General features: G+C 41.1%; 1 protein-coding gene across 3 annotated transcripts in view; it reads left to right on the forward strand.

Annotated features, from left to right (window-relative positions):
- Nucleotides 1–19,454, forward strand: part of LOC106560617 (lipoma-preferred partner homolog) — a 591,662-nt gene extending 572,208 nt beyond the window's left edge. For all 3 annotated transcript variants that reach the window (XM_045687984.1, XM_045687983.1, XM_045687985.1), the window contains one exon: nucleotides 18,404–19,454. In XM_045687984.1, coding sequence (XP_045543940.1) covers nucleotides 18,404–18,532 — 129 coding nt within the window. In that variant the 3' untranslated portion in view covers nucleotides 18,533–19,454. The remainder of the gene's footprint in view (nucleotides 1–18,403) is intronic.
- Nucleotides 19,455–19,951: the final 497 nt, after the last annotated feature.

Here is a 19,951-nt window from a genome sequence, read left to right on the forward strand (position 1 = left end):
GTATCTACTATACAGTGTTACCTCTGTGAGGTGTGTGATCTATAGTGTTACCTCTGTGAGGTGTGTATCTACAGTGTTACCTCTGTGAGGTGTGTATCTACTATACAGCGTTACTTCTGTGAGGTGTGTATCTACTATACAGTGTTACCTCTGTGAGATGTGTATCTACAGTGTTACCTCTGTGGGTGTGTATCTACTATACAGTGTTACCTCTGTGAGTTGTGTATCTATATTGTTACCTCTGTGAGTTCTGTATCTATAGTGTTACCTCTGTGAGGTGTATATCTACTATACAATGTTACCTCTGAGGTGTGTATCTACAGTGTTACCTCTGTGAGGTGTGTGTCTACAGTGTTACATCTGTGATGTGTGTATCTACTTTACAGTGTTACCTCTGTGATGTGTGTATCTTCTTTACAGTGTTACCTCTGTGAGGTGTGTATCTACTATATAGTGTTACCTATGTGAGGTGTGTATCTACTATACAGTGTTACCTCTGTGAGGTGTGTATCTACTCTACAGTGTTACCTCTGTGAGGTGTGTATCTATAGTGTTACCTCTGTGAGGTGTTTATCTACTTTACAGTGTTACCTCTGTGAGGTGTGTATCTATAGTGTTACCTCTGTGAGTTGTGTATCTATAGTGTTACCTCTGTGAGGTGTATATCTACTATACAGTGTTACCTCTGTGACGTGTGTATCTTCTTTACAGTGTTACCTCTGTGAGGTGTGTTTACAGTGTTACCTCTGGAGGTGTGTATCTACTTTACAGTGTTACCTCTGTGAGGTGTGTATCTACTCAGTGTTACGGGTATTAATAGTGTTACCTCTTTGAGGTGTGTATCTACTATACAGTGTTACCTCTGTGAGGTGTGTATCTATAGTGTTACCTCTGTGAGGTGTGTATCTACTATACAGTGTTACCTCTGTGAGGTGTGTATCTATAGTGTTACCTCTGTGAGGTGTGTATCTACTATACAGTGTTACCTCTACCTCTGTGAGGTGTGTATCTATAGTGTTACCTCTGTGAGTTTGTGTATCTACCTTATAGTGTTACCCTCTGGAGGTGTGTATCTACTCTACAGTGTTACCTCTGTGAGGTGTGTATCTATAGTGTTACCTCTGTGAGGTGTGTATCTACTTTACAGTGTTACCTCTGTGAGGGTGTGTATCTATAGTGTTACCTCTGTGAGTTGTGTATCTACTATACAGTGTTACCTCTGTGAGGTGTGTATATATAGTGTTCTCTGTGAGGTGTGTATCTACAAGTGTTACCTCTGTGAGGTGTGTATCTACTATACAGTGTTACCTCTGTGAGGTGTGTATCTATAGTGTTACCTCTGTGAGGTGTGTATCTACTATACAGTGTTACCTCTGTGAGGTGTGATATCTATACAGTGTTACCTCTGTGAGGTGTGTATCTGGCCTCTGTGAGGTGTGTATCTACTATACAGTGTTACCTCTGTGAGGTGTGTTTATATAGTGTTACCTCTGTGAGGTGTGTATCTACAGTGTTACCTCTGTGAGTGTGTATCTACTATACAGTGTTACCTCTGTGAGGTGTGTATCAGCCTACAGTGTTACCTCTGTGAGTGTGTTCACAGTGTTACCTCTGTGAGGTGTGTATCTTACAGTGTTACCTCTGTGAGGTGTGTATCTACTATACAGTGTTACCTCTGTGAGGTGTGTATCTATAGTGTTACCTCTGTGAGGTGTGTATCTACTATACAGTGTTACCTCTGTGAGGTGTGTATCTACTATAGTGTTACCTCTGTGAGGTGTGTATCTACTATACAGTGTTACCTCTGTGAGGTGTGTATCTATAGTGTTACCTCTGTGAGTTGTGTATCTATAGTGTTACCTCTGTGAGGTGTGTATCTACTATACAGTGTTACCTCTGTGAGGTGTGTATCTATATAGTGTTACCTCTGTGAGGTGTGTATCTACTATGTGTTACCTCTGTGAGGTGTGTATCTATAGTGTTACCTCTGTGAGTTGTGTATCTATAGTGTTACCTCTGTGAGGTGTGTATCTACTCTACAGTGTGTAACTCTGGAGGTGTGCTATACAGTGTTACCTCTGTGAGGTGTGTATCTACTATACAGTGTTACCTCTGTGAGGTGTGTATCTATAGTGTTACCTCTGTGAGTTGTGTATCTACCTTAGTGTTACCTCTGTGAGGTGTGTATCTACTCTACAGTGTTACCTCTGTGAGGTGTGTATCTATAGTGTTACCTCTGTGAGGTGTGTATCTACTCTACAGTGTTACCTCTGTGAGGTGTGTATCTATAGTGTTACCTCTGTGAGTTGTGTATCTATAGTGTTACCTCTGTGAAGTGTGTATCTACTATACAGTGTTACCTCTGTGAGGTGTGTATCTATAGTGTTACCTCTGTGAGGTGTGTATCTACTATACAGTGTTACCTCTGTGAGGTGTGTATCTATAGTGTTACCTCTGTGAGTTGTGTATCTACTTTATAGTGTTACCTCTGTGAGGTGTGTATCTACTCTACAGTGTTACATCTGTGAGGTGTGTATCTATAGTGTTACCTCTGTGAGGTGTGTATCTACTTTACAGTGTTGCCTCTGTGAGGTGTGTATCTATAGTGTTACCTCTGTGAGTTGTGTATCTGTAGTGTTACCTCTGTGAGGTGTGTATCTACTCTACAGTGTTACCGCTGTGAGTTGTGTATCTATATTGTTACCTCTGTGAGTTGTGTATCTATAGTGTTACCTCTGTGAGGTGTGTATCTACTCTACAGTGTTACCTCTGTGAGGTGTGTATCTATAGTGTTACCTCTGTGAGGTGTGTGTCTACAGTGTTACCTCTGTGAGGTGTGTGTCTACAGTGTTACCTCTGTGAGTGTGTGTATCTACTTTAACAGTGTTACCTCTGTGATGTGTGTATCTTCTTTACAGTGTTACCTCTGTGAGGTGTGTATCTACTCTATAGTGTTACCTCTGTGAGGTGTGTATCTACTTTACAGTGTTACCTCTGTGAGGTGTGTATCTTATAGTGTTACCTCTGTGAGGTGTGTATCTACTCTACAGTGTTACCTCTGTGAGGTGTGTATCTATAGTGTTACCTCTGTGAGTGGTGTATCATATAGTGTTACCTCTGAGGTGTATATCTACTATACAGTGTTACCTCTGTGAGGTGTGTATCTATAGTGTTACCTCTGTGAGGTTGATCTATAGTGTTACCTCTGAGGTGTGTATCTATAGTGTTACCTCTGTGAGGTGTGTATCTACTTTACAGTGTTACCTCTGTGAGGTGTGTATCTACAGTGTTACCTCTGTGAGGTGTGTATCTACAGTGTTACCTCTGTGAGGTGTGTATCTACTTTACAGTGTTACCTCTGTGAGGTGTGTATCTATATTGTTACCTCTGTGAGTTGTGTATCTATAGTGTTACCTCTGAGAGGTGTATGATCTACTACAGTGTTACCTCTGGTGTATCTATAGTGTTACCTCTGTGAGGTGTGTGTCTCTTGTTACCTCTGTGAGGTGTGTATCTACAGTGTTTCCTCTGTGAGTTGTATCTACTTTACAGTGTTTCCTCTGTGAGGTGTGTATCTCTCTACAGTGTTACCTCTGTGAGGTGTGTATCTACTATAAGTGTTACCTCTTGAGGTGTGTATCTACTATACAGTGTTACCTCTGTGAGGTGTGTATCTATAGTGTTACCTCTGTGAGTTGTGTATCTATAGTGTTACCTCTGTGAGGTGTATATCTACTATACAGTGTTACCTCTGTGAGGTGTGTATCTATAGTGTTACCTCTGTGAGGTGTGTATCTACTATACAGTGTTACCTCTGTGAGGTGTGTATCTATAGTGTTACCTCTGTGAGTTGTGTATCTACCTTTATAGTGTTACCTCTGTGAGGTGTGTATCTACTCTACAGTGTTACCTCTGTGAGGTGTGTATCTATAGTGTTACCTCTGTGAGGTGTGTATCTACTTTACAGTGTTACCTCTGTGAGGTGTGTATCTATAGTGTTACCTCTGTGAGGTGTGTATCTACTATACAGTGTTACCTCTGTGAGGTGTGTATCTATAGTGTTACCTCTGTGAGGTGTGTGTCTACAGTGTTACCTCTGTGAGGTGTGTATCTACTATACAGTGTTACCTCTGTGAGGTGTGTATCTACTATACAGTGTTACCTCTGTGAGATGTGTATCTACGGTGTTACCTCTGTGAGGTGTGTATCTACTATACAGTGTTACCTCTGTGAGTTGTGTATCTATAGTGTTACCTCTGTGAGGTGTGTATTTACTATACAGTGTTACCTCTGTGAGGTGTGTATCTACTATATAGTGTTACCTCTGTGAGGTGTGTATCTACTCTACAGTGTTACCTCTGTGAGGTTTGTATCTATAGTGTTACCTCTGTGAGGTGTGTATCTACTATACAGTGTTACCTCTGTGAGGTGTGTATCTATAGTGTTACCTCTGTGAGGTGTGTATCTACAGTGTTACCTCTGTGAGGTGTGTATCTACTATACAGTGTTACTTCTGTGAGGTGTGTATCTACTATACAGTGTTACCTCCTGTGAGATGTGTATCTATATTGTTACCTCTGTGAGTTGTGTATCTATAGTGTTACCTCTGTGAGGTGTATATCTACTATACAGTGTTAACTCTGTGAGGTGTGTATCTACAGTATTACCTCTGTGAGGTGTGTGTCTACAGTGTTACCTCTGTGATGTGTGTATCTACTTTACAGTGTTACCTCTGTGATGTGTGTATCTTCTTTACAGTGTTACCTCTGTGAGGTGTGTATCTACTGTATAGTGTTACCTCTGTGAGGTGTATCTACTTTACAGTGTTACCTCTGCGAGGTGTGTATCTATAGTGTTACCTCTGTGAGGTGTGTATCTGTAGTGTTACCTCTGTGAGGTGTGTATCTACTTTACAGTGTTACCGCTGTGAGTGTGTATCTATATTGTTACCTCTGTGAGTTGTGTATCTGTAGTGTTACCTCTGCGAGGTGTGTATCTACTTTATAGTGTTACCGCTGTGAGGTGTGTATCTACTCAGTGTTACCTCTGTGAGGTGTGTATCTATAGTGTTACCTCTGTGAGGTGTGTATCTACTTTACAGTGTTACCTCTGTGAGGTGTGTATCTATAGTGTTACCTCTGTGTGTGTATCTACTTAAGCGGTGTTACCGTGAGGTGTGTATCTATAGTGTTACCTCTGTGAGGTGTGTATCTACTTTATAGTGTTACCTCCGTGAGTGTATCTACTCTAAGTGTTACCTCTGTGAGGTGTGTATCTATAGTGTTACCTCTGTGAGGTGTGTATCTACTTTACGTGTTACCTCTGGAGGTGTGTATCCATAGTGGTTACCTCTATGAGTGTGTGTATCTGTAGTGTTACCTCTGTGAGGTGTGTATCTACTTTACAGTGTTACCGCTGTGAGTTGTGTATCTATATTGTTACCTCTGTGAGTTGTGTATCTATAGTGTTACCTCTGTGAGGTGTATATCTACTATACAGTGTTACCTCTGTGAGGTGTGTATCTACAGTGTTACCTCTGTGAGGTGTGTGTCTACAGTGTTACCTCCTGTGAGGTGTGTGTCTACAGTGTTACCTCTGTGATGTGTGTATCTACTTTACATTGTTACCTCTGTGATGTGTGTATCTTCTTTACAGTGTTACCTCTGTGAGGTGTGTATCTACTATATAGTGTTACACTCTGTGAGGTGTGTATCTACTTTACAGTGTTACCTCTGTGAGGTGTGTATCTACTATATAGTGTTACCTCTGTGAGGTGTGTATCTACTATACAGTGTTACCTCTGTGAGGTGTGTATCTATAGTGTTACCTCTGTGAGTTGTGTATCTATAGTGTTACCTCTGTGAGGTGTATATCTACTATACAGTGTTACCTCTGTGAGGTGTGTATCTATAGTGTTACCTCTGTGAGGTGTGTATCTACTATACAGTGTTACCTCTTTGAGGTGTGTATCTATAGTGTTACCTCTGTGAGTTGTGTATCTACCTTATAGTGTTACCTCTGTGAGGTGTGTATCTACTCTACAGTGTTACCTCTGTGAGGTGTGTATCTATAGAGTTACCTCTGTGAGGTGTGTATCTACTTTACAGTGTTACCTCTGTGAGGTGTGTATCTATAGTGTTACCTCTGTGAGTTGTGTATCTATAGTGTTACCTCTGTGAGGTGTGTATCTACTATACAGTGTTACCTCTGTGAGGTGTGTATCTATAGTGTTACCTCTGTGAGGTGTGTATCTACTTACAGTGTTACCTCGTGAGGTTGTATCTAGATAGTGTTACCTCTGTGAGTTGTGTATCTATAGTGTTACCTCTGTGAGTTGTGTATATCTACTATACAGTGTTACCTCTGTAAGGTGTGTATCTATAGTGTTACCTCTGTGAGGTGTGTGTCTACTATACAGTTACCTCTGTGAGGTGTGATTCTATAGTGTTACCTCTGTGAGGTGTGTATCTACAGTGTTACCTCTGTTGGGTGTGTATCTATACAGTGTTACCTGTGGGTGTGTATCTACTATACAGTGTTACCCTCTTGAGTGTGTATCTATAGTGTTACTCTGAGGTGTTACCTTGTGAGGTGTGTATCTACTATACAGTGTTACCTCTGTGGAGGTGTGTATCTATATTGTTACCTCTGTGAGGTCTGTGTATCTATAGTGTTTACCTCTGTGAGGTGTGTATCTACTATACAGTGTTACCTCTGTGAGGTGTGTATCTACAGTGTTACCTCTGTGAGTGTGATCCACTGTAGTGTGTGTCTACAGTGTTACCTCTGTGATGTGTGTATCTACCTTTACAGTGTTACCTCTGTGATGTGTGTATCTTCTTTCAGTGTTACCTCTGTGAGGTGTGTATCTACTATATAGTGTTACCTTGTGAGGTGTGTATCTATTACAGTGTTGCCTCTGTGAGGTGTGTATCTCAAGTGTTACCTCTGTGAGGTGTGTATCCTACATATACAGTGTTACTTCTGTGAGGGTGTATCTACTCTACAGTGTTACCTCTGTGAGTGTGTATCTAAGGTGTTACCTCTGTGTGGTGTGTATCACTATACAGTGTGTGCACTCTTGTGAGTTGTGTGTCTATAGGTTGTTACCTCTGTGAGGTGTGTACTACTATAGTAGTGTTACCTCTAGAGTTGTGTTCTAGGCTGAGGGTACATTAGTGTTACCTCTCTGTGAGTGTGTGTATCTACTCTAGCAGTGTGTTACCTCTGTGAGGTTTGTCTATAGTGTTGCCTCTGTGAGTGTGTATCTACTATACAGTGTTTACTCTCGGTGTATCTATAGTGTTACCTCTGGTGTGTGTATCTACAGTGTTACCTCTGTGAGGTGTGTATCTACATACAGTGTTGCCTTGTGAGGTGGCTGTATCTATAGTGTCCTCTGTGAGGTGTGTATTCTCTATAGTGTTACCTCTGTGAGGTGTGTATCTATAGTGTTACCTGGGCAGTGTTACTCTGTGAGTGTGTATCTACAGTGTTACCTCTGTGAGGTGTGTATCTCACTATACAGTGTTACCTCGTGAGTGTGTATCTATAGGTGTTACTCGTGAGGTGTATTTATAGTGTTACCTCTGTGAGGTGTGTGTCTACTATATAGTGTTACCTCTGTGAGGTGTGTTTACTGGAGTGTGTATCTACAGTGTTACCTCTGTGAGGTGTGTGTCTATAGTGTTACCTCTGTGTGTGTATACTTTACAGTGTTACCTCTGTGAGTGTGTGTATCTCTATACAGTGTTACCCTCTGTGAGTGTGTGTATTCGTGTATGTGTTACCTCTGTGAGGTGTGTAACTATAAGTGTTACCCTGTGAGGTGTGTATCTACTCTACAGTGTTACCTCTGTGAGGTGTGTATCTATAGTGTTACCTCTGTGAGGTGTGTGTATCTACTTTACAGTGTTACCTCTGAGGTGTGTGCATCTCATAGTGTTACCTCTGTGAGGTGTTCGTAGTGTTATCCTGGGAGGTGTGTATATGCTTTTAGTTGTGAGTTGTGTATCTATTGTTACCTCTGAGTTGTGTATCTATAGTGTTACCTCTGCAGAGGTGTGTATCTACTTTACAGTGTTACCGCTGTGAGGTGTGTAATCTATATTGTTACCTCTGTGAGGTGTGTATCTATAGTGTTACCTCTGTGAGGTGTGTATCTCTATACAGTGTTACCTCTGTGAGGTGTGTATCTACAAGTGTTACCTCTGTGAGGTGTGTGTCTGCAGTGTTACCTCTGTGAGTGTGTGTATCTACTTACAGTGTTACCTCTGTGAGTGTGTATCTACTACATTGTTACCTCTGTGAGGTGTGTATCTAAGTGTTACCTCTGTGAGGTGTGTATCTACAATAAGTGTTACCTCTGTGAGGTGTGTATCCAGTGTTACCTCTGGAGGGGTGTTCTATAGTGTTACCTCTGTGATGTGTGTATCTATACAGTTACCTCTGTGAGTGTATCTTTACAGTGTTACCTCTGTGAGGTGTGTATCTACTATATAGTGTTACCTCTGTGAGGTGTGTATCTACTTTACAGTGTTACCTCTGTGAGGTGTGTATCTACTATATAGTGTTACCTCTGTGAGGTGTGTATCTACTATACAGTGTTACCTCTGTGAGGTGTGTATCTATAGTGTTACCTCTGTGAGTTGTGTATCTATAGTGTTTACCTCTGTGAGGTGTATATCTACTATACAGTGTTACCTCTGTGAGGTGTGTATCCTATAGTGTTACCTCTGTGAGGTGTGTATCTACTATACAGTGTTACCTCTTTGAGGTGTGTATCTATAGTGTTACCTCTGTGAGTTGTGTATCTACCTTATAGTGTTACCTCTGTGAGGTGTGTATCTACTCTACAGTGTTACCTCTGTAAGGTGTGTATCTATAGAGTTACCTCTGTGAGGTGTGTATCTACTTTACAGTGTTACCTCTGTGAGGTGTGTATCTATAGTGTTACCTCTGTGAGGTTGTGTATCTATAGTGTTACCTCTGTGAGGTGTATATCTACTATACAGTGTTACCTCTGTGAGGTGTGTATCTATCAGTGTTACCTCTGTGAGGTGTGTATCTACTATACAGTGTTACCTCTGTGAGGTGTGTATCTACAGTGTTACCTCTGTGAGGTGTGTATCTACAGTGTTACCTCTGTGAGGTGTGTATCTACTATACAGTGTTACCTCTGTGAGGTGTGTATCTACTATACAGTGTTACCTCTGTGAGATGTGTATCTGACAGTGTTACCTCTGTGAGGTGTGTATCTACTATACAGTGTTACCTCTGTGAGTTGTGTATCTATATTGTTACCTCTGTGAGTTGTGTATCTATAGTGTTACCTCTGTGAGGTGTATATCTACTATACAATGTTACCTCTGTGAGGTGTGTATCTACAGGTTACCTCTGTGAGGGTGTGCTACAGTGTTACATCTGTGATGTGTGTATCTACTTTACAGTGTTACCTCTGTGATGTGTGTATCTTCTTTACAGTGTTACCTCTGTGAGGTGTGTATCTACTATATAGTGTTACCTATGTGAGGTGTGTATCTACTATACAGTGTTACCTCTGTGAGGTGTGTATCTATTACCTCTGTGAGGTGTATATCTACTATACAGTGTTACCTCTGTGAGGTGTGTATCTATAGTGTTACCTCTGTGAGGTGTGTATCTACTATACAGTGTTACCTCTGTGAGGTGTGTATCTATAGTGTTACCTCTGTGAGTTGTGTATCTACTATAGTGTTACCTCTGTGAGGTGTGTATCTACTATACAGTGTTACCTCTGTGAGGTTTAGTGTTACCTCTGTGAGGTGTGTATCTACTTTACAGTGTTACCTCTGTGAGGTGTGTATCTATAGTGTTACCTCTGTGTGGTGTGTATCTACTATACAGTGTTACCTCTGTGACTGTGTGTTTTACAGTGTTACCTCTGTGAGGTGTGTATCTTTACAGTGTTACCTCTGTGATGTGTGTATCTTCTTTACAGTGTTACCTCTGTGAGGTGTGTATCTACTATATAGTGTTACCTCTGTGAGGTGTGTATCTACTATACAGTGTTACCTCTGTGAGGTGTGTATCTATAGTGTTACCTCTGTGAGGTGTGTATCTACTATACAGTGTTACCTCTGTGAGGTGTGTATACATATAGTGTTACCTCTGTGAGGTGTGTATCTACTATACAGTGTTACCTCTGTGAGGTGTGTATCTATAGTGTTACCTCTGTGAGTTGTGTATCTACCTTATAGTGTTACCTCTGTGAGGTGTGTATCTACTCTACAGTGTTACCTCTGTGAGGTGTGTATCTATAGTGTTACCTCTGTGAGGTGTGTATCTACTTTACAGTGTTACCTCTGTGAGGTGTGTATCTATAGTGTTACCTCTGTGTGGTGTGTATCTACTATACAGTGTTACCTCTGTGAGGTGTGTATATATAGTGTTACCTCTGTGAGGTGTGTATCTACAGTGTTACCTCTGTGAGGTGTGTATCTACTATACAGTGTTACCTCTGTGAGATGTGTATCTACGGTGTTACCTCTGTGAGGTGTGTATCTACTATACAGTGTTACCTCTGTGAGTTGTGTATCTATAGTGTTACCTCTGTGAGGTGTGTATTTACTATACCGTGTTACCTCTGTGAGGTGTGTATCTACTATATAGTGTTACCTCTGTGAGGTGTGTATCTACTCTACAGTGTTACCTCTGTGAGGTGTGTATCTATAGTGTTACCTCTGTGAGTTGTGTATCTACTTTATATTGTTACCTCTGTGAGGTGTGTATCTACTCTACAGTGTTACCTCTGTGAGGTGTGTATCTATAGTGTTACCTCTGTGAGGTGTGTATCTATTCTACAGTGTTACCTCTGTGAGTTGTGTATCTATAGTGTTACCTCTGTGAGGTGTATATCTACTATACAGTGTTACCTCTGTGAGGTGTGTATCTATAGTGTTACCTCTGTGAGGTGTGTATCTACTATACAGTGTTACCTCTGTGAGGTGTGTATCTATAGTGTTACCTCTGTGAGTTGTGTATCTACCTTATAGTGTTACCTCTGTGAGGTGTGTATCTACTCTACAGTGTTACCTCTGTGAGGTGTGTATCTATAGTGTTACCTCTGTGAGGTGTGTATCTACTTTACAGTGTTACCTCTGTGAGGTGTGTATCTATAGTGTTACCTCTGTGAGGTGTGTATCTACTATACAGTGTTACCTCTGTGAGGTGTGTATCTATAGTGTTACCTCTGTGAGGTGTGTATCTACAGTGTTACCTCTGTGAGGTGTGTATCTACTATACAGTGTTACTTCTGTGAGGTGTGTATCTACTATACAGTGTTACCTCTGTGAGATGTGTATCTCACGGTGTTACCTCTGTGAGGTGTGTATCTACTATACAGTGTTACCTCTGTGAGTTGTGTATCTATAGTGTTACCTCTGTGAGGTGTGTATTTACTATACCGTGTTACCTCTGTGAGGTGTGTATCTACTATATAGTGTTACCTCTGTGAGGTGTGTATCTACTCTACAGTGTTACCTCTGTGAGGTTTGTATCTATAGTGTTACCTCTGTGAGGTGTGTATCTACTATACAGTCCTCTGTGAGGTGTGTATCTATAGTGTTACCTCTGTGAGGTGTGTATCTACAGTGTTACCTCTGTGAGGTGTGTATCTACTATACAGTGTTACTTCTGTGAGGTGTGTATCTACTATACAGTGTTACCTCTGTGAGATGTGTATCTATATTGTTACCTCTGTGAGTTGTGTATCTATAGTGTTACCTCTGTGAGGTGTATATCTACTATACAGTGTTAACTCTGTGAGGTGTGTATCTACAGTATTACCTCTGTGAGGTGTGTGTCTACAGTGTTACCTCTGTGATGTGTGTATCTACTTTACAGTGTTACCTCTGTGATGTGTGTATCTTCTTTACAGTGTTACCTCTGTGAGGTGTGTATCTACTGTATAGTGTTACCTCTGTGAGGTGTGTATCTACTTTACAGTGTTACCTCTGTGAGGTGTGTATCTATAGTGTTACCTCTGTGAGTTGTGTATCTGTAGTGTTACCTCTGTGAGGTGTGTATCTACTTTACAGTGTTACCGCTGTGAGTTGTGTATCTATATTGTTACCTCTGTGAGTTGTGTATCTATAGTGTTACCTCTGCGAGTTGTGTATCTACTTTATAGTGTTACCTCTGTGAGGTGTGTATCTACTCTACAGTGTTACCTCTGTGAGGTGTGTATCTATAGTGTTACCTCTGTGAGGTGTGTATCTACTTTACAGTGTTACCTCTGTGAGGTGTGTATCTATAGTGTTACCTCTGTGAGTTGTGTATCTGTAGTGTTACCTCTGTGAGGTGTGTATCTACTTTACAGTGTTACCGCTGTGAGTTGTGTATCTATATTGTTACCTCTGTGAGTTGTGTATCTATAGTGTTACCTCTGTGAGGTGTATATCTACTATACAGTGTTACCTCTGTGAGGTGTGTATCTACAGTGTTACCTCTGTGAGGTGTGTGTCTACAGTGTTACCTCTGTGAGGTGTGTGTCTACAGTGTTACCTCTGTGATGTGTGTATCTACTTTACATTGTTACCTCTGTGATGTGTGTATCTTCTTTACAGTGTTACCTCTGTGAGGTGTGTATCTACTATATAGTGTTACCTCTGTGAGGTGTGTATCTACTTTACAGTGTTACCTCTGTGAGGTGTGTATCTACTATATAGTGTTACCTCTGTGAGGTGTGTATCTACTATACAGTGTTACCTCTGTGAGGTGTGTATCTATAGTGTTACCTCTGTGAGTTGTGTATCTATAGTGTTACCTCTGTGAGGTGTATATCTACTATACAGTGTTACCTCTGTGAGGTGTGTATCTATAGTGTTACCTCTGTGAGGTGTGTATCTACTATACAGTGTTACCTCTTTGAGGTGTGTATCTATAGTGTTACCTCTGTGAGTTGTGTATCTACCTTATAGTGTTACCTCTGTGAGGTGTGTATCTACTCTACAGTGTTACCTCTGTGAGGTGTGTATCTATAGAGTTACCTCTGTGAGGTGTGTATCTACTTTACAGTGTTACCTCTGTGAGGTGTGTATCTATAGTGTTACCTCTGTGAGTTGTGTATCTACCTTATAGTGTTACCTCTGTGAGGTGTATATCTACTATACAGTGTTACCTCTGTAAGGTGTGTATCTATAGTGTTACCTCTGTGAGGTGTGTATCTACTTTTACAGTGTTACCTCTGGAGGTGTGTATCTATAGTGTTACCTCTGTGAGCTCGGGGTGTGTATCTATAGTGTTACCTCTGTGAGGTGTATATCTACTATACAGTGTTACCTCTGTAAGGTGTGTATCTATAGTGTTACCTCTGTGAGGTGTGTATCTACTATACAGTGTTACCTCTGTGAGGTGTGTATCTATAGTGTTACCTCTGTGAGGTGTGTATCTACAGTGTTACCTCTGTGAGGTGTGTATCTACTATACAGCGTTACTTCTGTGAGGTGTGTATCTACTATACAGTGTTACCTCTGTGAGATGTGTATCTACAGTGTTACCTCTGTGAGGTGTGTATCTACTATACAGTGTTACCTCTGTGAGTTGTGTATCTATATTGTTACCTCTGTGAGTTCTGTATCTATAGTGTTACCTCTGTGAGGTGTATATCTACTATACAATGTTACCTCTGAGGTGTGTATCTACAGTGTTACCTCTGTGAGGTGTGTGTCTACAGTGTTACATCTGTGATGTGTGTATCTACTTTACAGTGTTACCTCTGTGATGTGTGTATCTTCTTTACAGTGTTACCTCTGTGAGGTGTGTATCTACTATATAGTGTTACCTATGTGAGGTGTGTATCTACTTATACAGTGTTACCTCTGTGAGGTGTGTATCTACTCTACAGTGTTACCTCTGTGAGGTGTGTATCTATAGTGTTACCTCTGTGAGGTGTTTATCTACTTTACAGTGTTACCTCTGTGAGGTGTGTATCTATAGTGTTACCTCTGTGAGTTGTGTATCTATAGTGTTACCTCTGTGAGGTGTATATCTACTATACAGTGTTACCTCTGTGACGTGTGTATCTTCTTTACAGTGTTACCTCTGTGAGGTGTGTATCTACTTTACAGTGTTACCTCTGTGATGTGTGTATCTTCTTTACAGTGTTACCTCTGTGAGGTGTGTATCTACTATATAGTGTTACCTCTTTGAGGTGTGTATCTACTATACAGTGTTACCTCTGTGAGGTGTGTATCTATAGTGTTACCTCTGTGAGGTGTATATCTACTATACAGTGTTACCTCTGTGAGGTGTGTATCTATAGTGTTACCTCTGTGAGGTGTGTATCTACTATACAGTGTTACCTCTGTGAGGTGTGTATCTATAGTGTTACCTCTGTGAGTTGTGTATCTACCTTATAGTGTTACCTCTGTGAGGTGTGTATCTACTCTACAGTGTTACCTCTGTGAGGTGTGTATCTATAGTGTTACCTCTGTGAGGTGTGTATCTACTTTACAGTGTTACCTCTGTGAGGTGTGTATCTATAGTGTTACCTCTGTGTGGTGTGTATCTACTATACAGTGTTACCTCTGTGAGGTGTGTATATATAGTGTTACCTCTGTGAGGTGTGTATCTACAGTGTTACCTCTGTGAGGTGTGTATCTACTATACAGTGTTACTTCTGTGAGGTGTGTATCTACTATACAGTGTTACCTCTGTGAGATGTGTATCTACGGTGTTACCTCTGTGAGGTGTGTATCTACTATACAGTGTTACCTCTGTGAGTTGTGTATCTATAGTGTTACCTCTGTGAGGTGTGTATTTACAATAGTGTTACCTCTGTGAGGTGTGTATCTACTATACAGTGTTACCTCTGTGAGGTGTGTATCTACTCTACAGTGTTACCTCTGTGAGGTGTGTATCTATAGTGTTACCTCTGTGAGTTGTGTATCTACTTTATATTGTTACCTCTGTGAGGTGTGTATCTACTATACAGTGTTACCTCTGTGAGGTGTGTATCTATAGTGTTACCTCTGTGAGGTGTGTATCTACTCTACAGTGTTACCTCTGTGAGGTGTGTATCTATAGTGTTACCTCTGTGAGTTGTGTATCTACTTTATATTGTTACCTCTGTGAGGTGTGTATCTACTCTACAGTGTTACCTCTGTGAGGTGTGTATCTATAGTGTTACCTCTGTGAGGTGTGTATCTATTCTACAGTGTTACCTCTGTGAGTTGTGTATCTATAGTGTTACCTCTGTGAGTTGTGTATCTATAGTGTTACCTTTGTGAGGTGTATATCTACTATACAGTGTTACCTCTGTGAGGTGTGTATCTATAGTGTTACCTCTGTGAGGTGTGTATCTACTATACAGTGTTACCTCTGTGAGGTGTGTATCTATAGTGTTACCTCTGTGAGGTGTGTATCTACAGTGTTACCTCTGTGAGGTGTGTATCTACTATACAGTGTTACTTCTGTGAGGTGTGTATCTACTATACAGTGTTACCTTTGTGAGGTTTGTATCTACGGTGTTACCTCTGTGAGGTGTGTATCTACTATACAGTGTTACCTCTGTGAGTTGTGTATCTATAGTGTTACCTCTGTGAGGTGTGTATCTACTCTACAGTGTTAACTCTGAGGTGTGTATTTACTATACAGTGTTACCTCTGTGAGGTGTGTATCTACTATATAGTGTTACCTCTGTGAGGTGTGTATCTACTCTACAGTTTACCTCTGTGAGTTGTGTATCTACTTTATAGTGTTACCTCTGTGAGGTGTGTATCTACTCTACAGTGTTACCTCTGTGAGGTGTGTATCTATAGTGTCACCTCTGTGAGTTGTGTATCTACTCTACAGTGTTACCTCTGTGAGGTGTGTATCTATAGTGTTACCTCTGTGAGGTGTGTATCTACTTTATAGTTTTACCATTGTGAGGTGTGTATCTACTCTACAGTGTTACCTCTGTGAGGTGTGTATCTATAGTGTTACCTCTGTGAGTTGTGTATCTATTATACAGTGTTACCTCTGTGAGGTGTGTATCTACAGTGTTATCTCTGTGAGTTGTGTATCTACTTTATAGTGTTACCTCTGTGAGGTGTGTATCTACTCTACAGTGTTACCTCTGTGAGGTGTGTATCTATAGTGTTACCTCTGTGAGTTGTGTATCTACTATACAGTGTTACCTCTGTGAGGTGTGTATCTACTCTTCAGTGTTACCTCTGTGAGGTGTGTATCTACTCTACAGTGTTACCGCTGTGAGTTGTGTATCTATAGTGTTACCTCTGTGAGTTGTGTATCTATAGTGTTACCTCTGTGAGGTGTGTATCTACTCTACAGTGTTACCTCTGTGAGGTGTGTATCTATAGTGTTACCTCTGTGAGTTGTGTATCTACTTTATAGTGTTACCTCTGTGAGGTGTGTATCTACTCTACAGTGTTACCTCTGTGAGGTGTGTATCTATAGTGTCACCTCTGTGAGTTGTGTATCTACTCTACAGTGTTACCTCTGTGAGGTGTGTATCTATAGTGTTACCTCTGTGAGGTGTGTATCTAATTTATAGTTTTACCATTGTGAGGTGTGTATCTACTCTACAGTGTTACCTCTGTTAGGTGTGTATCTATAGTGTTACCTCTGTGAGTTGTGTATCTATTATACAGTGTTACCTCTGTGAGGTGTGTATCTATAGTGTTATCTCTGTGAGTTGTGTATCTACTTTATAGTGTTACCTCTGTGAGGTGTGTATCTACTCTACAGTGTTACCTCTGTGAGGTGTGTATCTATAGTGTTATCTCTGTGAGTTGTGTATCTACTATACAGTGTTACCTCTGTGAGGTGTGTATCTACTCTTCAGTGTTACCTCTGTGAGGTGTGTATCTACTCTACAGTGTTACCGCTGTGAGTTGTGTATCTATAGTGTTACCTCTGTGAGTTGTGTATCTATAGTGTTACCTCTGTGAGGTGTGTATCTACTCTACAGTGTTACCTCTGTGAGGTGTGTATCTATAGTGTTACCTCTGTGAGTTGTGTATCTACTATACAGTGTTACCTCTGTGAGGTGTGTATCTACTCTTCAGTGTTACCGCTGTGAGTTGTTTATCTATAGTGTTACCTCTGTGAGTTGTGTATCTATAGTGTTACCTCTGTGAGGTGTGTATCTACTCTACAGTGTTACCTCTGTGAGGTGTGTATCTATAGTGTTACCTCTGAGTTGTGTATCTACTTTATAGTGTTACCTCTGTGAGGTGTGTATCTATAGTGTTACCTCTGTGAGATGTGTATCTACTTTATAGTGTTACCTCTGTGAGGTGTGTATCTACTCTACAGTGTTACCTCTGTGAGGTGTGTATCTACAGTGTTACTTCTGTGAGTTGTGTATCTACTATTCAGTGTTACCTCTGTGAGGTGTGTATCTACTCTACAGTGTTACCTCTGAGGTGTGTATCTATAGTGTTACCTCTGTGAGTTGTGTATCTACTATACAGTGTTACCTCTGAGGTGTGTGTTTTTTTTTTACAGTACTCTGTCAGTATGTCTATCCTCACCTCCATATATAATGTATGATAGTCCTAACCTCCATATATAATGTATGATAAAGTCCTAACCTCCATATATAATGTATGATAAAGTCCTCACCTCCATGTATAATGTATGATAGTCCTCACCTCCATATATAATGTATGATAAAGTCCTCACCTCCATATATAATGTATGATAGTCCTCACCTCCATAAATAATGTATGATAAAGTCCTAACCTCCATATATAATGTTTGATAAAGTCCTCACCTCCATATATAATGTATGATAGTCCTCACCTCCATAAATAATGTATGATAAAGTCCTAACCTCCATATATAATGTTTGATTAAGTCCTCACCTCCATGTATAATGTATGATAAAGTCCTAACCTCCATGTATAATGTATGATAGGGATAGGATAAAGTAATCCTTCTAACCCCCCTTAAAAGATTTAGATGCACTATTGTAAAGTGGTTGTTCCACTGGATATCATAAGGTGAATGCACCAATTTGTAAGTCGCTCTGGATAAGAGCGTCTGCTAAATGACTTAAATGTAAATGTAAATGATAAAGTCCTCACCTCCATGTATAATGTATGATAGTCCTCACCTCCATGTATAATGTATGATAAAGCATTGAGGCGGGATCTATTTCCAGCCATCCTTTATGGTCTCCCCTCTACTAGCTGAAAATAGCTTTGTTCCCTGTGTGCATCTTAGCCAAGCCATGCACAGAGACTACCAAAACACTGAGTGTGTGTGTGTGTGTGTGTGTGTGTGTGTGTGTGTGTGTGTGTGTGTGTATGTGTATGTGTGTGTGTGTGTGTGTGTGTGCGCACGCGTGTAGACCAGTATCGTTGTGTGTGTGACCATATCATGACATTGTGTGTGTGTGTGTGTCTCTCTTCAGGACTGTGGCTCTCTGCTGTCTGAAGGGGACAACCAGGGCTGTTACCCTCTGGACGGCCATGTCCTCTGTAAGAGCTGTAACACCAGCCGTATCCAGGACCTGACCTTCAAATCCACCACTGACCTCTGAACCCCAGATACCCTGCTGTTCCCCGCTAGCTGCTCCCCGCTAGCTGCTCCCCGCTAGCTGCTCCCCGCTAGCTGTTCCCCGCTAGCTGCTCCCCGCTAGCTGCTCCCCGCTAGCTGCTCCCCGCTAGCTGCTCCCCGCTAGCTGCTCCCCTAGCCCTGCCTACTGCCTGGCTGGCTGACTTCAGCACACACACACACACACATATATATATAGAGAGAGAGGCACACACACATAAAGAGACATACACACATATGTATACATACACCTATGAACATTCTGAAAAAATATAAATATTATGAAATTACTAAACAAGGGATAAACAACGATGCGATGTTCCTGAAATGATGACAGTCTCAGTACAAGCAGCACTGAAGAGGAGGGCCCTGATGTCTTATCCTTACAACTGTATTCTCGTTGTTCATGTATAATCTCCAAATGTACGTGTTTCCCTTGTAGTCATTTAGCAGACACTGTTATTCAGAGAGACGTACAGTCCAGATAAACCTCTACTTCCATGGCCTCAGCGTTACTGCTGTTGCCTTGTAGTTGATTGAGTCTAGCTAGACTGGCGGGTCAGTCTGTCTCCTGACTTGGCATCTGACGTTGTCACCTACAGTATACGTTAAGCAGCAGTAGGCCTATGTCAAGATAACCAAGTCATTTATTTCCGATGTGCTCCTGATGACTTTTCTGTTCCTCCTTGGATGTGGCCCAAATTGTTCCCTGTTCCCTATAGAGGCCATAACGGGCCTATAGGGCTCTGATGCACACTATTTCACTACATAAGGAATAGAGTGCCGTTTGGGACTGACTGACTGCCTCTGGCCTGTTTCACCACAGTGTTTAAACCTACAGTTGATGTCTGTGCCCCCCAGCCAAAATCTAATTAACATAATAAACAAATCTGTCTGTTTAAGCTAGACATATGTTGTTGTTTTTGTTTTGCGTCTCAATCCACTACATCTGCCGATGTCGCCCTTACGCATCTGTGGTGAAAGGTGGCAGAGCTACAGTGGAGTCTGTCAGACCAGGAGACATCTGTAGCGTCTGAACGGTTTGGCGTGCAAACGAATTTGACCCTTTATGGAAAGATGAGAGTCTCACGAACACGATGTCAAATAATTGTTAGTTATGATTTTTTTAAATGTTATACTTACAGTGGTCCTAAAATTAAAATTGCCTAATAATCATTGGTATGACCATCTTAAAACAATTCCATATGACCATCTTAAAACAATTCCATATGACCATCTTAAAACAATTCCATATATTAGAATAGAAGAAACCCAAGCCCCGGGCCCTTAGACCTTAAGGGGTTAACCCTATCCCAAACCTTAACCCAATACCTTATTTGGAAAAAGTGCTTAAACTTAATGTTTAAACCCTGTCCCAAACCTTAACCTTTACTTTTATCATTCG

This window comes from Salmo salar, chromosome ssa10 (assembly GCF_905237065.1).
Source record: "Salmo salar chromosome ssa10, Ssal_v3.1, whole genome shotgun sequence".
Classification (NCBI taxonomy): domain Eukaryota; kingdom Metazoa; phylum Chordata; class Actinopteri; order Salmoniformes; family Salmonidae; genus Salmo; species Salmo salar.